Source organism: Scatophagus argus, chromosome 4 (genome assembly GCF_020382885.2).
Source record: "Scatophagus argus isolate fScaArg1 chromosome 4, fScaArg1.pri, whole genome shotgun sequence".
Classification (NCBI taxonomy): Eukaryota; Metazoa; Chordata; class Actinopteri; family Scatophagidae; genus Scatophagus; species Scatophagus argus.
Genome location: NC_058496.1, coordinates 13,677,977 through 13,700,705, shown reverse-complemented (window position 1 = coordinate 13,700,705; position 22,729 = coordinate 13,677,977). Strand labels below are relative to the sequence as shown.

Genomic DNA, 22,729 nt, shown 5'->3' with positions numbered 1-22,729 from the left:
TTACATCAGTGACGTTTGCATTATTTTCCTATCAAATCAATTAAACTATGCTGTTCACTTCTCGTCTCATTTAACAAGGCGTTATACTTCATATACTTTTTTTGACTTTTAGACTTTAACAGGATTGACAGTCTCATGTAACAGTACATTTACATTTCAACATTTCACTCTTACTAGCCTATTACTTTTATTTAGGTAAACATCTCACAATTAACACACCTTAATTCTATATTTATTTTATTTTCATATTTATTTTGTTCATTTTGTTATTATTCTTATCTGAAACTTTTTGATTTGTTTAGTTTTAGTCATTGGATTGGTAAACCCAATAAAAATTTTAGCCATTACAACAATGATCTATATTTCTCAATTATAGCCTCAAACTGACAAGAAACCACACAGAGTAAGAGTGCTTCACCGAGACAGAGTACAGCTTTATTAAAGTCAAACTTCAGGCATGTCTGAACTCTTCAAACTCAACTTTAGAATGAAAAAGGACAGAATCAATATTGTCAAATAAAAAGACAGTCATGTACAAAAAGAGTGTCGTCTCAACAGTCACACACATTTAGTAGCAGAATTGTACAGGCAAAAAGAGCACACCACAGTAACATGAGTCTATGCAAGTTCAATGCAAACTATTTACAAGATCTTTATCAATATGCAGTATGCAGTAACACAGGTTGAACAGTAATCAACATGGTATTTTGTGTTCATCCACGTTTTAATTGAAGCAACACCAAGAGAGAGATAGATATGACCCCAGTTAGAGTTACTGTAAGTAATTTTACTACAAGTACAAAGAGATGATGAGTGCTTATGGAGGTGGATTTATTTATTTATTCCAACACTATTTTTCCTCTGACAGCATGTCAACTAAAAACTTAATGACAGTCGGCAACATTGCACAAAAACCAAAAGACATCACAGTGAACTGAAACATACCTTTTGACAAACAAAAGTGAGGGTGGTCCATCCTAAAATTAAATATATAGGAAAAAATTTAATTGGCAAATTCCTGCACACTTAGAAAAATCTTTCTCAGGCATATTTAAGGGTCACTTAACTGAAAACAAACATGCTGTCACTTAAAAAAAAGTGGGCACTACAATGTGAAGAAAGCAAGAAAATATACACATCTGACAGACTTTTAAGCAACTGAAATGCTGCACACTGCGACACTTAAATTAGGCATACATAATACTGCTGCTGTATCAGCAGAGAACAGGACGAGGAGGACAAACTGGCACAAAGAAATTCGTGATCGTGCGATCTGCAGGTGCAAAAACAAACAAAAAAAAAAGGCTGTTAAGTTTTGCACAATCTCTGTGCAATATGGTAAAAAATAATAATAAAGGAATACAAAAACAAAACATTGGCATTAAAATTAGGCATTTAAAGACTCAACAACTGACAACTGAATACAGAGGTGAATTAAACCAGTGTCTGATGTTGGGAGCATGCATTTCATCTGAACAGCCGCCTCGAAAAGAAAAAAAGGCTGTAAGATCAGTTTTATAAACCACAAGTCATCAGTCAGAGATTTTTTTTTTTTTTTTAACCACAAACAAAAGTCAAGGAGACCTTCATTCTGATAATCACACATGTATGAATCTTGTGTAAAAATATAATACATTAATAAATAAAAAAATAAAGAAAATTCAAGTTTAGACACGCAGACCATTGAGTACGTTATGTGAAAGTGCCTAATGATGCACCTACCTGATAATGAACATGTACTGAAGTGGCCTAATTCCTACATTCATCTACTGAACAAAAAATTTGTCTCTGAATACAAAGAGTTTGGCAAATTTGGGAGCCGCGCTTAAGAAATCAGCAAGTTTTATTTGTCTTTTTTTTTCTTTTTTTTCTTTTTTAGAAATCCATGAAAAACTGTGGAAAAAGGCTTCCTGAAAGGGTTGATAATAGCAGAAAGAAAGAAAGAAAAAGAGGTGGGGCACATGAATGTAGAAAAGTGAGAATACTGAAAATGCTAAATTTGTACACAAATGCATCAATTTAATGGCATAAATGACACAGAGAAAGAAGTACGGGTTCTTCCTGGTCTTTCATTTTTTCTGTGTTCTTTAGTCAGTTAAGGGCCTGCATAAAATCCTGCTCCCCTCCAACATTTATCAGTCCTACGTATGCACGCTGAGCATCACTGTGCAGAATCATTTTTGTATTTATTCTTGTATGTATGAGTTTAACACTACAGGGCTGCCTTTAAAGTAATCTCCTGAAGGGAGAACATTTCTCTGTGCTCGCCATAAAGATGCACAGACCAGATGATTTTGTGAAAGGACAATTTGTGTGGGGCCAATCGTGTTCACAAGTGTGTTGTGGAGACTCGAAACCTCCAGCGCATGTTCACTGAGAAGTGAAGTTGGAGAGCTCTTGTGTACAGCACTTTGGGGGAAAAAAAACCATATCAGACACAAACTATTATTCCAATTAGAGCATTTTTGTTTTTTGAGTTTTCTCACTTTTCTGTACCCAATGTTACCCATTCTTTTTCATGCTTTATTCTATACAGTTCATTCTTCATAGTTTACTGTATTTAGTCTATTTATTGGAAGAGACCCTAAATAAGCTGAAATGATCTGGAAGGGTTGGCACCGCTTCACCCTGTGGCTCGACTTTAAACAGACAAAAAAAGGAAAAAAAAAACATCTTTTAAGGGCAGAAAACAAACAGTCATGTAACCAAGTATACTGGGGGAGAATAACAAGCAAAAGGCTGCGGCATGACAACAGATAAACTTCCCGCTGTGATGATCGCTTGAGTCCAGGCTTAAAGAAAACAAGCACAAAAAACTGCTCTGGAACTGAAACTTTACATTCCAATATTGAACTGCTTCACACTGCTTTTAACACCAATTACAGTGAGTCACGATACAAGTTGATGATCAGCGGCTGTGACCAAATGTGGAATCATTACACCAAGTGTACAAAAAAATATATATATATATATGCAATGACTAGATACAGACATATTATGTAAAACTCCCCAATTTTTTTTTTAAATAGTCTATTTCACTTACACTGTGGGGGGAGAGGGAGACAAATTACTGCACTGGTGTTTGAAAAAGAAACTGGTATAAAATGTGGTGCAATAAATACAAAAAATTTGGATTTGACAGATGAGCGATTAAAAACACTGTACATAGGTTTGTATTTGTACACTATACTGAACTGGACTGTTGTTTTACCATTATGTCTTTATATAAAGCCCAGCCTTGAGGATGTTCTCCAGGTGGAAAAATGAACAAGTGCCTCTCAAAACACAGAGGACGTTTTTTTGTACAAAGCCGGGCTGGCAGTCATTCCTACTTGCCCCCCCAAAAAACAAAACAAAAACAGCATTTAGGCCACTTTCCTCCAAAAAAAAAAACAAAAAATAAAAACCACGCCCAGCAATCTTCACCTTTCTGACCGAGAGGAAAAAAGTTACAACACAGTTTAAATTCCGATGTTACTACAAGAAGAAGAGGTATCCATTTTGAAACACTTGTCTTATGTTCTCTTTATATACATTTCTGTATATGTATGACCTACTTAAATTGTGTAGCGACAAGCTGTGTAAAAGTGCTTTTCAGAAAAGTTTGGCAAAACAAAAAAATGGAAAAAACCCAAAACAAAACAAGCATCAAAGCAGTCACAGTACACAATGTTACTGAAATTAACTGTATCTGGGCAGTAGTTACTACAGCCAGAAACGAACTTAAGGCTGATTAACAATACTTTAAGACAGCACCAGTGATCACAAGCCGAACCCCTCCATCTACAATACAAATAACAGTGACTGCTCGGAGGACATATGGGAACAGAACTGTATAGAAAAAAGAAAATAAAAAGGATCTGTCTTGTTTAAAAAAGCATTTCCTTCTTCCAGGAACAACCAGAGAGGCGAGGCTCCGTCCCTTCTGATCTTTAAGTACTTTACAATAGTATGAGCCAATTATGTACACAATGGCAAGTGAGACTGGCAATATGAAAATCACAAGTACTTCTGTAATGTCATACCATTACACTATATACCATTATATTTCACCTTAATAGGACTATTTTCACAAGGAGGTCTGCGTAATGCTTAACACCTAAACAAACAAACGTAATACACCACTCACCGAGATGAAGTGAGAGAATCTGTCTGTAAACATTAACAAACATAGATACTGTATATAATTATATTCATCTATACCCATAAGTATATTAAAACCATGTCTAAGGAAGGTTGGAATGTAGTGTGGTCCTGAAAAAAATTGCACAAAATCGGTCATTCCCTTCCTCCTTTCCTCCAAGAACAAGAAGAAGAAGAAGAGATAAATACGATGACAGATCACGTCAGGAGTGATGATCGGCTGCGAAGGAGGAGAAAAGGGGATGGCTCGTCTCCATACAGCCATCGTGTGTGTGTGAGATGCCAACCACAGCTTACAGCAGGTAAACAAGGAGAGGAGCAGCACGGTAGTGGAGAGGTCCAACATTACAACTCCTCCGTCTCCTCTTCTTCATCTTCTCTTTTACCTCTCCCTCCACCCCACTGGGCGAATTCTTCAAAGTGCCGATAACCGACAACGTGATAACACGCAAAAATTTCCACAGCTGTAACAAAAACATAAGAAACATATCGAGGTGGTGGTCTGGGCGCTCTGATGGGAGGCAGGTGAGCTGCAGAGAGCATTAGTGGTGGTGTTTCATGGCAAGAGAGGAGGGTAAACGGCACACGATGATGCCTGGACACTTCCCCTGCCAACGGTCCAGTCGCTCTGCTCTCACCACAAACGCCATCGAGGTGTTCGTTGGTGTGTCTCGTTTCTGAATGGGGACCATCTCACTGGTCAAAAAGCACTGTATTCCCTTTCGCAGTGTGCAGCTTCAGATCAGAGGTGGATCGGAGCCAAAGAGGCCAACAGTAGCGCACTTTACAGGGAATGAGGTATTGAGGGGAGCTGCGGTGTCACTCTGTGGCCGGTTGCCCAGGCTCCGTCTCCATCTCCTCTTTGACCCTGACAGGACTGAGGGCGGAGTGGCGCAGCTGGGTTGAGCTGGAGTTGGAGCCCAGGGGACTCATAGGGTTGTGACTGCAGCAACATGGACGGCCTTCCAGGGAGGAAGGGGTGAGCGCCCCTGCCTCATGGTCCCGACAGAACGAGCGAGGGCAGAAGTCACAGAGGGATGAGGCTGGGCCACCACAAATGCTGCAGTCGTGCCACGGACACTCCCAGCGTCCTGCAGACAGACAAAAAGGCTCTTATGGATTACAGGAGTAGTTTCTAAACTACTAGGGGAAGGGGACACTGACAGAAAGAAGGTGGAGCACTTTTTTGTGGTTTGTGATGTTCAAACCACTTAAAAACTGCGTCAATCTAGATGCACATGTTACTAGGGATGACCTACAGACCTCGCTGTCAACTCTCTTGAAAGAAAGAAGGCTTTATATCTTTCTCTCTTCAGAGGAAAGCAGGCAACGCGTTGATCTGGTGTCAGAAAGTCTCAGAGGGTTACAACTCAAAACCTCAGTAGGTAAAAACCAAAACTATCTAAAAAAAACCCCCCCAATACATTAGGACAGTTATTCACAACCTGGGGGAGCTCTGCAAATCTGTGGGGTTGTGAGATGATTAAAAGGACAGAAAAACAGAAAGAAATACCACTTTTTTTTTTTGGAAACAATCTTATAATATTTGCTTTTTTTCTTGCGAATTACTGGGCACATTCACCTCTAAAATCACTCAGATAAAACAACGAGAAAAAAAGATTCCTGACAGACACGCGCTACCAGCAGAGTACATAAAGCCCATTTTGAGGATCATGAGCCAAAAATGTTGGGAACCCTTGCTTTAGGAAATGACCTACTGTTGCACATTGTTTGCTCATCTATTTCAGTGATCAAGAATGAAGACACCTGGGAATAGTGTGACATTAGTCTGCAGTAATAAGTCAGGATACTAATAAAGGTTGTGTTTTTACACATCTGCATCATCTAAGAGGTATGTTGATGTGACAAAGAAAAGTAGGGTGATTACAGCAGCATGTAGACTTTAACAGACACACTACACAAGCTCATTTTGTCATTACCGTATGGTGGCTTGGTGAGGTTAAGACACAGCAGGTGGTATGCTTTTGGACAGTCCTTTCTATCACACATCACCAGCTCCCCTCCCTCTCCACAGCAAAAACAGAAGTATTCGTGCGTGTGTTTGCCCTCCGGCCGCAGCCTCCGCTTCTTCGGCTTTAGCTTAGCATTCCTGGCCTTCTCCTCTTTCTCCATCACCACAGCGCTCTGGAGGATATTACAAAAATATCATCAAGCGCAGTTTTCAAAAGTCAGGATTGCTATAGAATTGGATTCAGGACAATGGGTAGATGTAAATGTCCTCACCGTCGGCTGCACCCCAAGAAACCCCGAGCAGTTGTCTGATCCACAGAGACAAGTCGTTCTTCTGTTGCCCACACAGTGAAGGTTGTAGTTAAATGTCAGCTCTGCGTCTGCAGGAACACCAGGGACAAGATTCACATCATATGGGTCATCCAGCTTGCTCCGAGTGCATGTAATGTAACGCATGCTGGAAGGTAACAGCACATATGTAAACTCACCAGCCTCGATGTCACACAGGGCGAAGAGTCCAATTCGAACATCTCCATTAACCGTCCACTTCTGAGTTTCACAGTTTGGGCTGCAGCTGTGGTTTATAAACCGAGACGCGTTTCCTTTGGGCCCAGCGTCTATCACACGATCCTACAACGGGAGAGATGGACATTAAAACACCAGGGCTGAAACAACGCTTGTCGGAGGTATCTCCACTTAACAAGGATTCAATGTCACCAACGTTACCTTGGTGAGCGTGAGCATGTAGAAGTTGGAGATGTGATTTTCATGAGCACGTTTGATTCGCTGCTGGCACTCCTCTGAGTCTATCACCTCTCCCACATACTCTGTCACAAAGTCACCCTGGAGGAAACAACAAACATTAGATTTTTACACTGTATTAGGAATCACACAGACTACCTTATTTAGAATTAATTATTATTATGGAGAAGGCCGCGAATCAACGTCAAGGACATGGAGGTCTCAGAATCGGTGAACATGTGACCTTTGGATATCACCATCAGTCAATGTCCCTCACCTCTTCTTTTACCACTCTCCACTGTCACTTATCTAATAAAAGATAAAATGACAGGGGAAAAGAATCTGAAATATTAGGTCTTGGGTAGGATGAGTATCTCACTGACATGACACAGACATGAAACCTCATAACAGAATGTTTTGAATTTTCCTTAACACTACTTGTTACAATTGACATTATTCTCCTACACCGCATTTAGTGAAAGACAGTTTAATCTCAGTCTGTCATTAGCAAACAACAGATGCACCAAATTACCTCCTGGTTCTTGTGAATTGCCCAACTGTCCCTCAGGTGTTTTTAAAAACGGTCACATGCAAACCCTGACTTCTGGAGTTTCCGATATGAGACAATCATGAAAATGTTCACCTCATACCATGTGGCAGGGAGAACAAGTTGACCATTCTGCAGTTTCTGCTACTTTGTTCTTGGCACTATTTGGTATCCCGTATATCAGCTTTTCTAGGTTGATTTTGATATGAAATCTGTATATGTTATCATTATTATAGGAAGCTGGTTAAGACAAAAGCTTAACAGTCAGGCTATCCATGATTTAAAGCTGGTTTCACATTTAACATGAGAGTAAATACAGATGAAAACCAGGACCAAACAATAAGCTCAACACACACCTTCTTGAGGGCCTGCTTTGTCTTGAGGCCCCAACCACGGTCGTCTGTCTTTACCACTTCTGTCTCTGCATACAGCCGCTTGGAGAAACACTGGTTTTCACAGCTCTCCCCTGCAGGACACACCTGACAACAACATAAAAAGGTAAGAAAGGGGTGATATTTCACATGACTGTGCTGTAACTGTTATAAAAAAAATTAGCAAGCATTAAGAAACAAGCCCACAGACCTGTGGATGACACTCATACTGCAGCATGCGGTTGAGACACTGGGAATGGAGGCTGCAAGGATGCTCATCTGTTGGTCTGCAGTTGCATCGTTGGATTTCTGACAAGTCAGCTACGTGCACCTGAACTTTCCCCACTGGTTTGTTGGACTGGTAGAGGAAAAAAACATCCTCAGAATACTTCAAAACACTGAAGACTTATTGAAGGTATCCAATTTTCAGGTTATTTGTCTTAAGGGAGATATTAAAAACACACTACCTTGATGAATTTGTAAGGTGGAGGTTTCCGAGAGTTGCGTTCCTGCTCTAATGCCTCCCGGCTCTCCCTCTGAGCCTTAAGCTCCTGAAACCGCCGAGCTGCTTCTTCCAGAGCTAAAACACACCAACAATGTCTCAGAAATGCTCACTACAGCCTTAAAGAATCACAACAGGCTTGTCTTAACAGTAGTAGGAAGGTAGAAAGTACCTTTCTTGAAGGTTTTGTTCATGTTGATTTGACCCGTGACAAAGTTCTTGTCATTCTCCACGTAGGGGAAGACACGGCCCTGGTTGATCCAGTAGTAGTCATGGGAGCCAAAGAAAAAGACGGGAAAGTCACCGATATCGTGGCGGAGGCTCTGAATGTTTGATGGCACCAAGCGAGGGTTGCAGATCTCTGCTGGCCACCACCTGCAAGGAAACAGGACAGGAAAATTGTTCAAAGAGTGTGGTAAAAACAAACAAATAAAATATGTTATGTAAAGTTATGATGGTCTGAATATAGAGTCACGCCAGCATCATGTTTTCAAAGACTTCTCATTCTTTCATTTAAAGGGGAGCTCTGGTATTTTTAAACCTGCACCCTCCATGTACATATTTTGTTGTGTAAATGATTCATCCTCGAAAAAAAATGTTGAAATTGTAGATCACCTGAGCTGGCAGCTGCGACGTGGCTGCAACATGGGGGCAACTCTCACTGCAAAAGTTACTTGCACTTAAAAGGGCTTTTTATACAACTCACAGGCTGAGATTGGAACTCTAAGTGTCTTACAACATTACTAATTAAATAGTCCTTTTTGTTAAAGAGTGAAATTCTTTTTTTGCCGAAACGGAAACGCATGTCTCGTTTGCTCATAGTATCACTCTGAAATTTCATGAGGTGAGTTGTTGCAGTTGTTTCCTTATCTATATTGTTGAAATCATCTAAATATCCAGCCATGACTTTGGAAATAAATTCTTGCTGCCGGTTTCTCTTGTTAAATTCCACACCCATCTCTCCAGCTTTGACTCACGTTTCTGTGTTGCGTGTCTGGTTAAACAAAAAGGATTTTACTCTTTATCTCTGTAAGGATCTTTTCCATAATGTTGTCCGGCACTTAGAGTAACAATATCAGCCTGTGAGTGGGAAAAAAAGTAGTTTTAGTGCACCTACCTAACCTAACTGATGGTGCGAGTTGCCCAAAAAATTAGCCCGTAGCCATTAAGTTGGCTGCTAATTAAGCAGGGAACTCTAACTCTACGGGACCAAAAAGCTTTTGGTAAGTAAAAATCATTTACACACCAAAAAACTGAAATATATGAGCAAGATTTAAAAATATCAGATCAGAGTTAAGATTTCATATTTGTGGAACCCTGACCCCTAAAAATCTACATTTGGCTTAGAGTAGTGCTATTTTTGGAACAATCATTTACAAGTTTCAAGTTATTTGTTATTTGCATCTCAATAACAAATTTTAATCTAGCTTCATGCTAGCAAACTATAAACTGAAGTATAAATATTAAACAGCATGGCTCACAGTCAGCATGAGACAGGAAAACAGCACTGCTGTGCTGTGCTCATTGTTTCCTGAATAGCCTACCTGCATCTATAATGTCACATCCTGTTTTAATGTGAGGTGCAAAGCAGATTTGTTGCACTGAATTCTAAGGATGTGTCGGGTGATATTCTATATTTTGGTCAATGTCAACTAATGCTAGAAAAGACCAAACACATCAATATGTTAGCCTGTTTCCACACATAATAGTTTCTGGATGACAACAGAGCTTTAGGACTCGGAGGAATAAGTTATAAATATCACCAGACTGATAACCCTGTCACAAACTGAAAATTGCAAAAGCCTCAGCAGTCTACATTCAATGCTCTCTGCATACCTGTAGTTGCCCAGTTTGACCCAGACAATTTGTTTGTAGTGAGGTTTCTTCCCTGCCCTGCAATCACTGCAGGACCAGACCCCCTCTGGCATCTCCATCTCCAGACACTCCGGGTGGAAGGAAGCTGGGCATGAGTCGCAGCACAGCAACTTGCCTCCTACATTTGTATGGATGTACGTGTGTGTGGTGTGTGAGTGTGTGTGAGTTGTGTGAGTGTGATTGAGAGTGTGTGTGTGTGTGTGTGTGTGTGTGTGTGAGAGAGTGTGTGTGTGTGTGTGTATGCATGCATTGTGGAAAATTGGTATGCAAAAAGAGGAGGAGTTTATGATTAGGTGATGCACCTTAAAACCTGGACAAACTCTGAATCTCATTTGCAGACAAGCCAAAGAGACTTACAGTTACTACAAAGCCTATGCATAAAGCACCAAAACATCTCCCACAATAACATCTGGCCATTATTCTGAAATTAAAAACTAAGGCCAGGAGATTTTTGTTTGTTTGAAGGCCACTATGAGAGCCATAGTGTGTGAAAAACACTGAAAATGGCTGCAAACCCTGCATGGGGTTCTCAGGTCAGGTTACGATTTCTTACTGCAGCAGTTACAGCATGTCTGGCAATCAGATTCAGAGCACTGTACCAAGACCAGTCTGTGGGAAATACATGCGGCAGCACAGGAATAAAAATCAGCCAGCAGGTTGACAGTTAATCGGGGTTATACTCAAAAAGCAGGCATGCAGTCCTGCCAGTAAAGCAAACTTTCCCCATCACACATATCGCATCTTGCACAGACCAGCTTGCATGGAATCATGTGTATTTCTCTTTATAATTTTGCGATTTGCAAGAGATTTCCTTTTAAAGAGAGTAATGTCACTATCCTCACACATGGAAACTCATCTTTGCTCAACTGTGCGCAAATCTTGTCCTAATTGGGATAATATTCCATCCAAGGCAGGTCAAAGATCAAGAAACCAAAAATTTTATTTCTTCTGAAAATTTCAATCAAAAATAAAACTTAGTTGCAGTCAGCGTAAAAACAAAAGGTGTGAGGCTGGACAAGGCCTTTCAAATCAAAAACAAGCCCAGAGTGCTGAAGCAGAGAAGCAGCGATAAGCTCCACAAACCACAAACAGAACCCGAACTAATCCAGAGCATCCTGCATCAGGGCATCATACATACAGTAGTTTAAGTACTGGAGGTTTGATGACCAATTATATTTTCCCAGCAGAGAAATTTCACTTGTTGAAAATTACAAGAACAACTTCACTGCAGAGTTACAGACTGACTGTTCATGCACAGCACAAACCAATCTTAGAATGAGCCTCATGTAAGAACCACGAATACTAACGGATTTGTTCTTGAGTGAAGAAGCAAGAACTTTTCTTGTACTTTGATTTTTTTTTTCTTGGGTATAGACTACATTAATTCACAACTAAATAAAAACACATCAGCAAAATAGACCATATCATGACAGGTGATTTAGTGAAAGATGTATTTGACTAGATTTTTCTGGCACATTTGAGAAAATCCTCTGCAGCACCTAACACTGTTAATGTTACCTGCTGAAAAAGATTCTCTCATCCATCTCAGTGAGATCACCTCCTCTTGACTGCCTCCCATCTTAAGTCATGGACCACTTTGCTTTTAGCACCTTACTTCATGTCAAGTCATTCCCTCTTTGAACATGGAGGTTAATTCCTCCCCTTATTACGCCTGTGATTTTCCTACTGTGACATGTCAAAGTGTCTGTCAACTCCTGTTCCCAAACTGTTCTTGCATGAGGCCCATTGTTATCCGTGTCATGTAACTCGGGTGAGGTTACTTTGCGCCACTCTGCATTAAAATTAACTGCACATTTAACCAGTTAATTAACTTTGCACCTCAAGGCTTTGAAATGAAAGATGAGTACAAAAGGAAAAACTAAATCGGAAGGGGAGCAGGCACAACACAAACACAGACCAGTGGGACAAAGGAGAAAGAGAAAAACTGTGCAGTTACCTTTCCCAACATTCTTTTTGGTAGCTGACGAAGGAGAGGGAATCATAGGTAATTTCAACTCAGCACGATTTGACTCAGTCAGAAGGTAGTGGGACTTATAGGCATATGAACTTAATATGGTGTCAGTAAGGTCTTGCACTAACAGCCCTACACAAGACACACAGGAAGAGACGGGGGTGAGCCGCAGTCAAACTCGAAAATTACCCAAAAATTCACAAAAAGAAGAGTAAGAACAAACACACGCACTCAGCCTCTCGCACACACACTGAAGAAACAAAACAAGGTTTGTGCTAACACAAAGAGACCAAACAGTGAACTCCACTTGCTGTTTAACAGGCAAAACATCAGATCTAAACTAGTTAAGTCATTTAAAAAAAGAAAGAAAGAAAAAAAAAGCCAAATCCTGCACTTTCTCACTCATCACCATCCAGGACAGATGGGATTCTTCTAAGTGGATCATTCACAGTTTTAGTATTGTGATGGAAAACAAACAACACATTTCACAGCATTGCTATTCATGAACAACAATGCCAAACATGAAACATGTTGAATCGAAACATAAAATATCTTAAAAGATATGTGAGGGTTCAGGTTTCACTCATGGTATGTTGGAGCAAAATGGTTTTACTCCAAAAAAAAAAAAAAAAAAAGATGCAAAAACTACAATCATGGGGGCTGATCAGGTCCTGCTGTTGCTCCAATGGTGAATTGTGTGTAAAAAGAACTCATCTTGCATTTTTTTTTTCCACAGGACTGAAATCAGCCAGTGGAAGCCAAAACCAGATTGTGGTGAAATGAACAACTTCCACATCAGATTGCTTCATCCGTTCAGGGTCACTGATGGATCTCAGCTGTGGGAGAGGAAGGCCGTTAACGTGAACGGTTCTGAGAGCTTACCTCTGGCACACAGGAAGCACCAGCCCACGTTGACAGGGGAAGTGAGGAGGCCGTTCCTCTTGGCGCTGCCGTGGCTGCTGCAGATCATGATGTGATGGGTGAGGATGACGCTGCCTGCCGCCACGCAGCTGTCTCCCGTGTGGTAAGCCACTGGACAGCGGATACAACGCATCAGACGACCTGGATGGGAATCGGAAGAGACGACTCTGTGACTTCTTTAAGTGCACAAAGTTTTTGTGGCTCAACGGCTGTGTTACAGTACAACACACACAGAGCTGTGAAAAGGTGCAAGAAGTTTTTAGAACAAAGTAGGTCAGATTCTTTTATGGGTTCCAGCTGTAATTAAAGGAACTCTGAAGAAAAAAAAATATTAATGCTTGGTACTATTTTGGCATCTGTAGCAATCAAAAATTCAAACTTTCAGTTGTTAAAACATGTTTTGGATCAGCGGTTCCCAGTGTAAGAGTCCACAGTGCTCCAAAATAAAATTGGAGGGTTGTTAGATGTTTAACTGAAAAGAAGAAAAAACTAAGCCATCTATCAAACTGCCTGCCACAAAAACTTCATATTTATTTCTTGGACTTTGCTCTTACATCTATTTTTTGTATGATATGTTTGATAATTGTACCTTTTTGGGACTCAAAACAGTTATTTAAATAAAACTATGTGAGAAGGGTCATTTCCTCTCCATCATGTAAAAATGCATAGTTTGCATAAGTTTTAGAGTTCATTTGCTTAGTTTATAACTAACCATCCCTATACTGTACCTGCCCAGTGTCAAAGGTACAAACTGAATTTCATGGTGCCACTGGGACAAAAGCTTTCCAGGCACATTTGGCACCATTAAGGGTCATTTTGAAACTTTATTGAAAACATGGTCCATTTCTTCCCTTTCTCAGACTGGATATTTCCACCAGGATAATGCACCATAATGTAAGGACATTTCTGGGAACAAGGCGATTACTTTATAATGATGAGCAGGCTCCAGCTGTCTCTCCACCTCAAACCAAACACAGCACTTTTAGTTTGACCAAGAACCGGATGTTCTCTGTGATACTGTGTCACCAAATGTTTCAGTCAAGGTAAAGTATCACCTTTTCATCAGTCCTCTCAATCAATTTTCCCCTCAAGAAAAATCTTATGTCTTTCTCTTGTACTTCTTTTAAATGCTGTAACAGGATAGTGTAGCCTTTTCTCTTCCTCCTTTGTCCTCCTTCTTATTTGGGCTTTTTTTATATATATTGCTGAATAAAATCAGGTAGAAAAAGTGACGGAATTTCAAAGTTTTTTGAATACAATTTCTTCGCACTTTGCTGACGTGGCAGTGGCTTATTGGCTCACAGCTTCAGGAGGGCATCAGAGAAGCTGAAAAACAAAGCTGCTGAAGCAGAAGCTGTTTTACCTTTACTGGCTCGTTGCAGGTCTCTCTCCAGGCAGCAGGTAGAGCAGTTGTGCTGGGGGCAGCTGAAGCCTCCGCCCGGACAGCTGGTGGTGCCCAAGAGTTTCCGGACACAATCCTCGTGGTAGTAACAACCACATCCGGACACAGAGCAACGCGTCACATCTGGGCCTGCTGTTTTACAGCTAAAGCAAGGATGATTACCTAGAAAAAGCAGGGAGTCTGTGATAGTAAAGAGCCAAACAAAACAGACGCGATAGTGCAGCTGTATTCTGATTTGCTCACCATTTCTACATTCCAAGCAGGTGAATCTGCCTTCAGGTAGGGTAGTCAGACCAAGACACTCCAGATGAAACTGTCTGTTGCAGTCACCTTCACACACCACCAAACCTTCTCCATACACCTCGCAGATCTACACACACACTCAGATGGTTAGAACTCACTCATATATAACTCGATAACCGTAAACTTTCAGAAAGAAAAAGAGATGAATCACGAGCCGTGCTGACCTGGCAGACGGTGTCTCTCTTGCCGGTGCTGCTGTCCTGACGGGACAAGCCAGAGTCCACGGACTGAGTATCTGAAGCATCTGCATCTGCTGCTGCTGGACTGTCAAGACTCTTCCCAAATAAACCCTATGAGATGAAAAAAAGAAAAAGCAACAGCGGTTTGTGTGAAGAAATAAAGCACAGACACACCAACTGTAAGCCAACACTCTTTGACTACTCTTGTGTCCAGAACAACCAATGTGACATTTCCAACCAATGCTACAGAACCTGAAGATATTAGGATTACAATCAAGAAGGAAAAAAGAAAATAACATATTCACGTTTCAAAAGCTGGAAGCAGTGAATTGTGCTTTAAAAAAAAAAAAAACACCATTTGCTGATTAATTTCCGGTTGGTTCATCAACTGATCCTTTTAGCTCATGTTGAGTCTAAAAAAAGTCCTACACACAGCTGAAAATCCATAAACCATGTCTTTCTGCATTACACAATCTAAACATCTCTGTCAGGCAATTAATAATATGAGTACACTCTGACTTTCACCTCTGTATGTACATGAGAAATAGAGAATTTTCTTCTTTATGTTCGTGGGTTTTCTGTACTTTTCCTACGCCTACCTGTGGATCATTGAGGCCTCTGGAGTCAGAATCAGAAGTGTCTCTGTACTGAGAAGAAGCCATCTCTACGTCTGTTGACGCTCTGCTTCGCTTCTTCAAGGGCTTACAGGCATCTGAGATCTCACTGGCTCCTGGAGGATCACGTGTAAAATAACATGAATTTCACTTTTTACAAGTAGTTTCCATCAAAGATGTTTACAGGAGGTGTGAAGCAAGGATCTCTCTTACCTTTCTGCGAACCTGTCTTCAGTGTGGTCTCAGGCGCCATCTCTGCCTGTGGGGAGGGTTAACGTGGATGTTCAGGTTATGGTGATCATAATGTTGATTCAGGCATTAGCAAGTTAGTCAGAGGAAATTTCACACTATGAACACATTTGGACCAAGCACTGCATAAAATAATGAACTGCATAAACTGCTGTGCTGGTGTAAACCAAAAAAAAGGTGTTATTTACAATCAACAAGCACACATTCCTGCTACATTGCTTTGTAATTCCACTATTTACCTGACAACCAGTACTACATAAGAAAAGAAGCAACACGGCCCCATCAATGCCTCTTGTATTTTTTTTAAATCCTTTTATTATATTTTTGGGCAATTTAGCCTTTATTTGACAGCTGACAGTGTAGAAGAAGAAAAGAAAACAGTGTATAGGGAACATTTCCCCCTGAAATCAATCTGTGAACAATACAATTGTGCTGCTTTTGGTCTGACCACTGGTTTATCTGGGGAGGGCGAATACCTGTTCCTTTTTGGTTTTCTTCTTAGGGACGGGATCGCTGCCTCTCTCTGACTCAGACCGGCTCCTGACGGACCGCCGCTGCAGCTTCCTCTCCTGAGAACCTGAAAACACAGAAAAATATTGAGCTGCATCTCTTACCGACTTTGCGAGTCAAATATTCATCAAAACAAAACAGCCTGCAGGTCTGTGTTTCACCAACCTTGTGGACTGCTGTGGTGTGATCCAGGAGAGGATGTCTGCTGCATTCCTCCCTCCTCACTTCTCCGACTGGCGGGGGAGCCTCTACCCTCCTCCCCCTCTTCCTCCCCTTCATCCCCATCTTCCTCCTCCTCAGGACTAGGCTCAGGTTTAGCTCTGCAGTCCTGCTGGAAGATTCAACATTTGAAATGTCCTCAATCGATAGCTTTGTCATGTATGCATCTGAGTCACACCAACCTCAGGGGAGCAGTATCCCAGGTCAGGCTGCCTGGCCTCTCTCTCCACTCTCTCCTCCTTCTCTTCTTCTTTGTCCTTTTTCGGAGAAGGAACTGCTTTTTTCTGCAGAAGAGGCCAGTCACACTTCGTTATCTCCACATTCAGTCTCTTCATGGTGATGGAGAGCGGCAGCAGCTTTCTGGCAGCTGCAGTTTTCCAGGCCCTGACCGGTGGCGGTGAGTCTTGCTGCACTCGTGCATCACAACCAGCGTTCTGTTTCGGGGAGCCGGCCTTATGCTGGTCCCCTCTCTGGTTCTTCTCTTCATTAGAGGCCTGGGAGTTTGCACCGTCATCTGCGTTTGAAACACTACACTGTCTGCGGGGCAGCTGCCTTCGTGGTGGTTGTTCTCTGTCTGGTGACTTAACTCTTGCGTCTTCCTTCTTACGGATTGAGCCGCTGGAGCGCCGGTTTCGTTTCTCAGCTCTGATGTTGGGTTTCTTGCTGGGTGGAGCTTCATTAGGGTCTGGGTCAATGTATATGAAGGTGTAATTGTCAATTCGCTCCTGCCGCGTCATCGCAAAGGCGTCTTCAGCGTGGCCCACACCCACCTCCCACTGAGAACGCTCCCGCTGAGGGATGGGCTTCAGAAGCTGGAGAAGAAAACATCAAAAGAATGCAAAACAACTGATGAACTTTATTCCTCAACAGAACTTCTGTAATATCATCAACATCAGCTTATCCAAATATGTCAATTTCAGTCCTTTGTACATACTTTGTGTTTCTCTACGGGGTTTGTGGCCTTGCGCAACGTCTCAGCCTGAAGATCATCAAACTGTTGCTTCCCCTGGTATATGACTATTCTCTTCTCGTGGATCCACGCTCGCTCAGCAACACTCCCGAAGAATTGGACATGATATTCCCTGTGACCTGCAAAGATAAAGAAAAAAAACAAGCTGTGGTTTTTGTACCCTGACACGGGAAAAAGGTTAATACAGAGAGTACAGAGTGTTAAGAGTAATTTCTTATGCATGTGTGTTCATACCTCTGGTGTTGATGCGAGTGTGGACCTTCATCTGTGGGTCAGACGAGACCATGCAAGGCCACCAGGGGTAGGTGCCCACTTTGGACCACACCAGATCTCCTATAACAAACTCCTTACAAAAGCCCGTCTCTTGGATCACTGATGGATGATGGACCTTCGGAACCTAACCATGAATGTGGAAAATTGTGTTTAATCAAAATGTGTAGGAACTGGTGCACAAATAATTCAAAATTACGGAGAGAGAATGATCGCATTCTTGCCTTTGGCGTCTTTGGTTCAGTTTTGATAACGGTCTTCTGAGGCTTCTCTGTCTGTGCTGGGGGTGATTCTATTGGCTGGGGCTGAATGTGGATGTCCTCTGTCTGGCCTGTAGTACCTGCCTGTGTTTGGCTCTGGTCCAGGTTCTGTTCCTGGATTTGCAGCTGCAGTCTCGCACTCTTTTTCCTCTTCTCCTTCTTCCTCTCATGTCTGCGCTGCATCTGAGTGGCCTCCTTCTTTTGAGACTCCTTCTGAAGAAAGTAGGAAAAGGACACGAGTTAGCCTTTTCTCTTTTGACTTTCCTACAAAAGCTAATGCAGAAATGGATCTCTCCGTCTGTTCTTGTCTGTTCCCTTCTGAAACACTCTTAAGAAGAAAATTAAAAGACAAGAGTCTAGCTAACTAAGCTAGATAAAGTCAGAGCTAAACCAAAAAGCTTGTGGTTAATGTTTACATCCTGCCCTGTCACGAGCACAAGGCTCTCGTCCATGAGTACATACACATTTCCTTCTGGACAGTGATTTGGTGTAGTTTTGTAGAAAGAAATCAGTTCCTACATAAAACACACACAAAATTCACAATGATCTCTGGACACCAAAGCAGTCTCCATGGACAAATAGCACTGCAGCTAAGAGCAAAACATATTTCTGATTGTGGTGTGAACTGTCCCTTTAGAGTATAAATGTTTTTGGAGTGAATCATGTAAAAAAAAAAAAAACAGAAAATAAAATATGTCAAGGGTGTTTTCAGGAATAGATACAGAGCTGTGTGAGAGAGCGTGCGTGTGCGTGTGCGTCTAATATGGACATGCTTGTGTTACCTGCAGTTCTTGCAGTAGGTCTCCACACAGCGCAGATTCAAACAGCTCCCTTCCATTGTGATACGTCTTTATGATCTTCAGCTTTATCTCTGGAGAGCTGGTTTTCTTTAACACCCCACCAGGGGTGTTGGACAGGGCATGCGGGGGCTGAGAAGAGGGGGTACTGTCCACAAGGGATGGGGGAGGACTGGAGGAAGGCAGGTGTAATGGGGGAGGAGGGGGGAGAGTGTGGGTCATGATGTGTGGTGTCTGAGGCAGGTGGTGCTGGGAGGGCAGTGGTGGCGGCGGAGGACTCTGTGGGTGCGGGTGGGTTTGTATATGAGGTGGGTTTGAGTGGAAGTGGTGTGCGTGGTGGTGGTGATGGGGGTGATGGTGATGGTGGTGGAGGTGTGGGTGATGTGTGTGCAAAGGGGGAGACACAGGAGACAAAGGTCTCTCCTGGAGGCCTGGACCTCTCAGGACCGTTCCCTCCCCTGGCATGAGACCATGCTCTCCGTAGCTCCGTATGGCCCCGTAGCCGTTAGCTGAGCCGTTGGGGAACTGCGAGTACATGGAGAACTTTGCCTGTGGCTCGTACATGCCCAGACCCGGCGGGTAGCCGTTGGAAACCTGCGACATGTCCTCTGAGGCCGATGGCGGGTAAGAAAACTCTGCATCCAGGGCAGCATCATAGGAGGGTCCACCATCCTCGCCCGGGTCACTGCCGGTGTCGCAGGTGCCTTCCTGTCTGATGTTGGCTGAGTCAATGAGCTGAGGGGGTTGCTGAATTGTATTTCCCATGATCCCTTGCATGAAAGAGAAGGAGAAATCCATTGTTGGGCTCCTGCATCCTTAACTGTCTTTTTCTTTGAATGGACCTGTTGGCAGAGATACATGAAATCATATAAGACACATGACTAGAGGAAATCATTAGCACTTAAAAAGCTACACGCTGTGTTTTCAAATTACTCATATAACTTGTTCAACATCATCAGATTTATACTTTTCAAAACCCTGAGAATGGACAGAAGACTTGACATCACGAATATCAAATCTACTCTCTGCAGGACGCATGTTGACCGGCCAGTTCCTCTCACTTTCTATGCACTGTGTGTGTATGTATGCATCTTTTGGGGTTTAAATCAGGTTCTAGCAATTGATCAGTGTGGGGTTTTTTTTCTCTGGGCTGATACAAACACCAACTCTTTGTAACTGAGAAAGCTGATATTCATTTGCAGTAAGAATGAAAATCTTAGTGTCAAAATTTAGAACAATCACTGATGAAATGTAACTAAGTACCTTTACCCAAAAGCTGTACTTAAGTACAATTTGAGGTACTTTAAGTAGAGTAGAGTAGAGTAGAGTAGTAGTAGTGTATTTCCATTTTCTGTGACTCTAAATTTCCATTCCACTATATTTTGGAGGAAAAGTTCACATTTTTTACATCACTACATCTATTTGATAACATTAGTTAATAATCACTTTGCAGACTGCATTAGAACCAAAGTAGTGCTTTAAATTCCTAGTTCTAATAAGAAAAATGCTTAATATTGAATTAATATTGAATCGGTTAATCAGTCAAGTGAATAATAAGCTGATCTCTATCAGGTAGAGTGCATACTGCAGACTGCACATGACAGCTTCACGTTTTGCACAGAGACTCATAAACCTTCCAGTTCTCCTAATGTCGGATACTATTCTGCCCCTAAATTTATTCCACCTGAGGACATTTTGCTGCGTGTTGTATTCCAACTTTTCTGTCTGTATCTACAGAGTTAAGCGATTCAATAAAAGCAAATTTCTGCAAAAGTAATCAGCCTTCACACCTCACACCTCTCACAATTTTATCTAATGTCATACTTTAGTGGTGCATATTTGCAAACAAATTCTCATGTGGCAAACTTAATAAACGCCAGTCAGTGCCCTTGATGATGAAGTCAGAGGATATTACGTACCATGTTCTTCCATCTTGGGAGTACATATAATATCTCTCAACTCTAATTTCAGTTCTAAAGAGACGATTACTGGATTAACTGAACAGTTTTGATAACCACTTCAGTTGTATTTCAAGCAAAACCGGAAAAACAGCTTCTCAGATGTGATTATTGTTGATTCTTGGGTCTTCTTTAATATTAAACCGAACATATCTGAGTTTTGATCAGTTAGTCAGACAAGACTACAATCAAATGATTGGGGAGTTTTGATCGGCTTTTCCCTATCTCACTGACCAAATAATTAAACAAAGTATTGAAATAATTTGCAGATTAACCCAAAATGAAAAATGATTATCTGAAACCCTGTTAAACTCACAGGGTCTTCTGAATGCTATGCCAGTAGACAATAAGTATGCTTGGATGGTCAAACTCTATCCAAAAACAAAGCAAATCCTCAGCCAAAAATCCCCATCAATTATCTTAAACTGGCACTGAAATAATGCAAAATAAACTCCAGGCAGCTCATGCTTCTGACTGATGTGTTTTGCAGGCTTCTCTGTGATAGCCTTCAATCAGCTGCATAGTACTATGGATCATTTTGAGTTTTTATATTTTAGCATTTCAAACACATGGTGGCCTGCTATCACAAACAAAACAAAGAGCAGCTAGCAGTGTCTAGTTTGCCCTCTTACACTTGACACTTTCTGCACTTATCGTGATTAATTTATCAGCTCAAAAGTTGAGGCTTGTATGCACACTGTGAACGGACTGATTGTGGTACTATCTGTGGACAGTCTCAGGCTGACCAGCATTGCCAAAGGTGGATAGCGCTGGTGTAAACATCCATATGGTGACAACTAATGGTCGCTAGCTACACATATCGACTTGCGGTGTTATTTTGGGCTTCGTAACTGCTGTGGCAAACATCAATGCTTGGTTAAAACTACGTGGATATGTTTAAAAACGACTACGCAGACCAAATGTTTCACTGAATGATCATATAGCTTTCTGCGATGTTAGCCTAAAGCTACCTGGCATCAAATGGGTTGTCTTTGAATAGATGTGGACTGTATTAACCGCTAGAAGACAAACACAACACAAGTATATGACCGATTGTCTTTTGCCACACACGACTGATCGATTACAGTTTTTGTTTATCCGTTTATGAGCATCACACATGCTGCAAGATGAAAGGGAAGCTAATGTTGGCTAAGCTAACATTCCATTGCCAATATGGCTGCCTTTGCCCCTTTAAATCAAATTGTCTGGCGTGATTATACCTCCATCACTGGCGGTTTGGAGAAAAATGTGCCTGAAAATAAGCTAGCTGTGACCGAAAACGGTCTGTGCAGAGACATTGCGGGGGGCACAACAACATGCAACAACAGCGGCAGCAGCTATGGAAAACACGCTTATCGCTAAAGAGGCGAGCAAAGGAGCAGCACAGATTTTGATGCCGAGTCAAAAGATGCAAGGAAATAAAATAAAAAATGTCAGTACCTTCAGCGTGTCCCATTCTAAACACATACACCAGCCAACAACGTTTCCTCGTTTAATCTGTATGAAAAATAAAAATTAAAAAACCTCGTAATATCGATAAAGCGCAGGCCTTTCCTTTTCGTTTTAACGCAATTCTCAACAGAGAGGAGGAGGGGGTGTTACGCTATCTGGTCGCTGCCCAATCCCAATGCTTGGCTCTTCTCAATGTAAGGGCTGGAGCATTTAGTGAAAACCCTGCTAGAGGCAGATATGTTCAGTTCTCGCCCCCCTCCGGTGTACAGTCTTCTTAATAATACTCTCTATAGCTCCCTCTTCCTCTGGTTCAACAAAAGCGCCCTGCTTGCAGTATAATCCTGCTCGGTCTCCAGCCCAGCGCCGAATCATACAGATCCAGACGAGAGGGGTTATCAGGGGCACTCCGGGATGTGTAGTTCACTTCTAATAGCATACGCTTTAACAGGAAAGAGTGTGGATAAAAAAAGGGAGTGGTGGATCAAATGCACTGGCCAGTAAAA

The 22,729-nt window shown here is 41.8% G+C and overlaps 1 protein-coding gene across 5 annotated transcripts; it reads right to left on the bottom strand.

The window, feature by feature from the left end:
- Positions 1-413: 413 nt before the first annotated feature.
- On the bottom strand, positions 414-22,686 carry nsd3 (nuclear receptor binding SET domain protein 3). Of its 5 annotated transcripts, none has more exons than XM_046387943.1 (25): positions 22,215-22,686; positions 18,802-19,658; positions 17,984-18,229; positions 17,724-17,886; positions 17,454-17,608; positions 16,702-17,331; positions 16,466-16,631; positions 16,267-16,367; positions 15,755-15,800; positions 15,527-15,657; positions 14,913-15,038; positions 14,689-14,815; positions 14,407-14,607; positions 13,005-13,184; positions 12,108-12,254; positions 10,112-10,268; positions 8,448-8,650; positions 8,241-8,353; positions 7,985-8,131; positions 7,759-7,881; positions 6,841-6,957; positions 6,603-6,744; positions 6,388-6,494; positions 6,084-6,288; positions 414-5,234 (listed from the first exon to the last, which is right to left on the bottom strand). In XM_046387943.1, the coding sequence occupies exons 2-25, from the start codon at positions 19,612-19,614 to the stop codon at positions 4,963-4,965; spliced, it is 4,818 nt and encodes a 1,605-aa protein (XP_046243899.1). In that variant the 5' UTR covers positions 19,615-19,658; positions 22,215-22,686; the 3' UTR covers positions 414-4,962. The 5 variants fall into 5 exon arrangements, with proteins under 5 accessions (XP_046243899.1, XP_046243897.1, XP_046243900.1 ...); XM_046387941.1 differs by having other exon boundaries at positions 17,984-18,232; positions 22,215-22,685; XM_046387944.1 differs by having other exon boundaries at positions 12,108-12,131; positions 17,984-18,232; positions 22,215-22,685.
- Between the last annotated feature and the right edge of the window lie 43 nt (positions 22,687-22,729).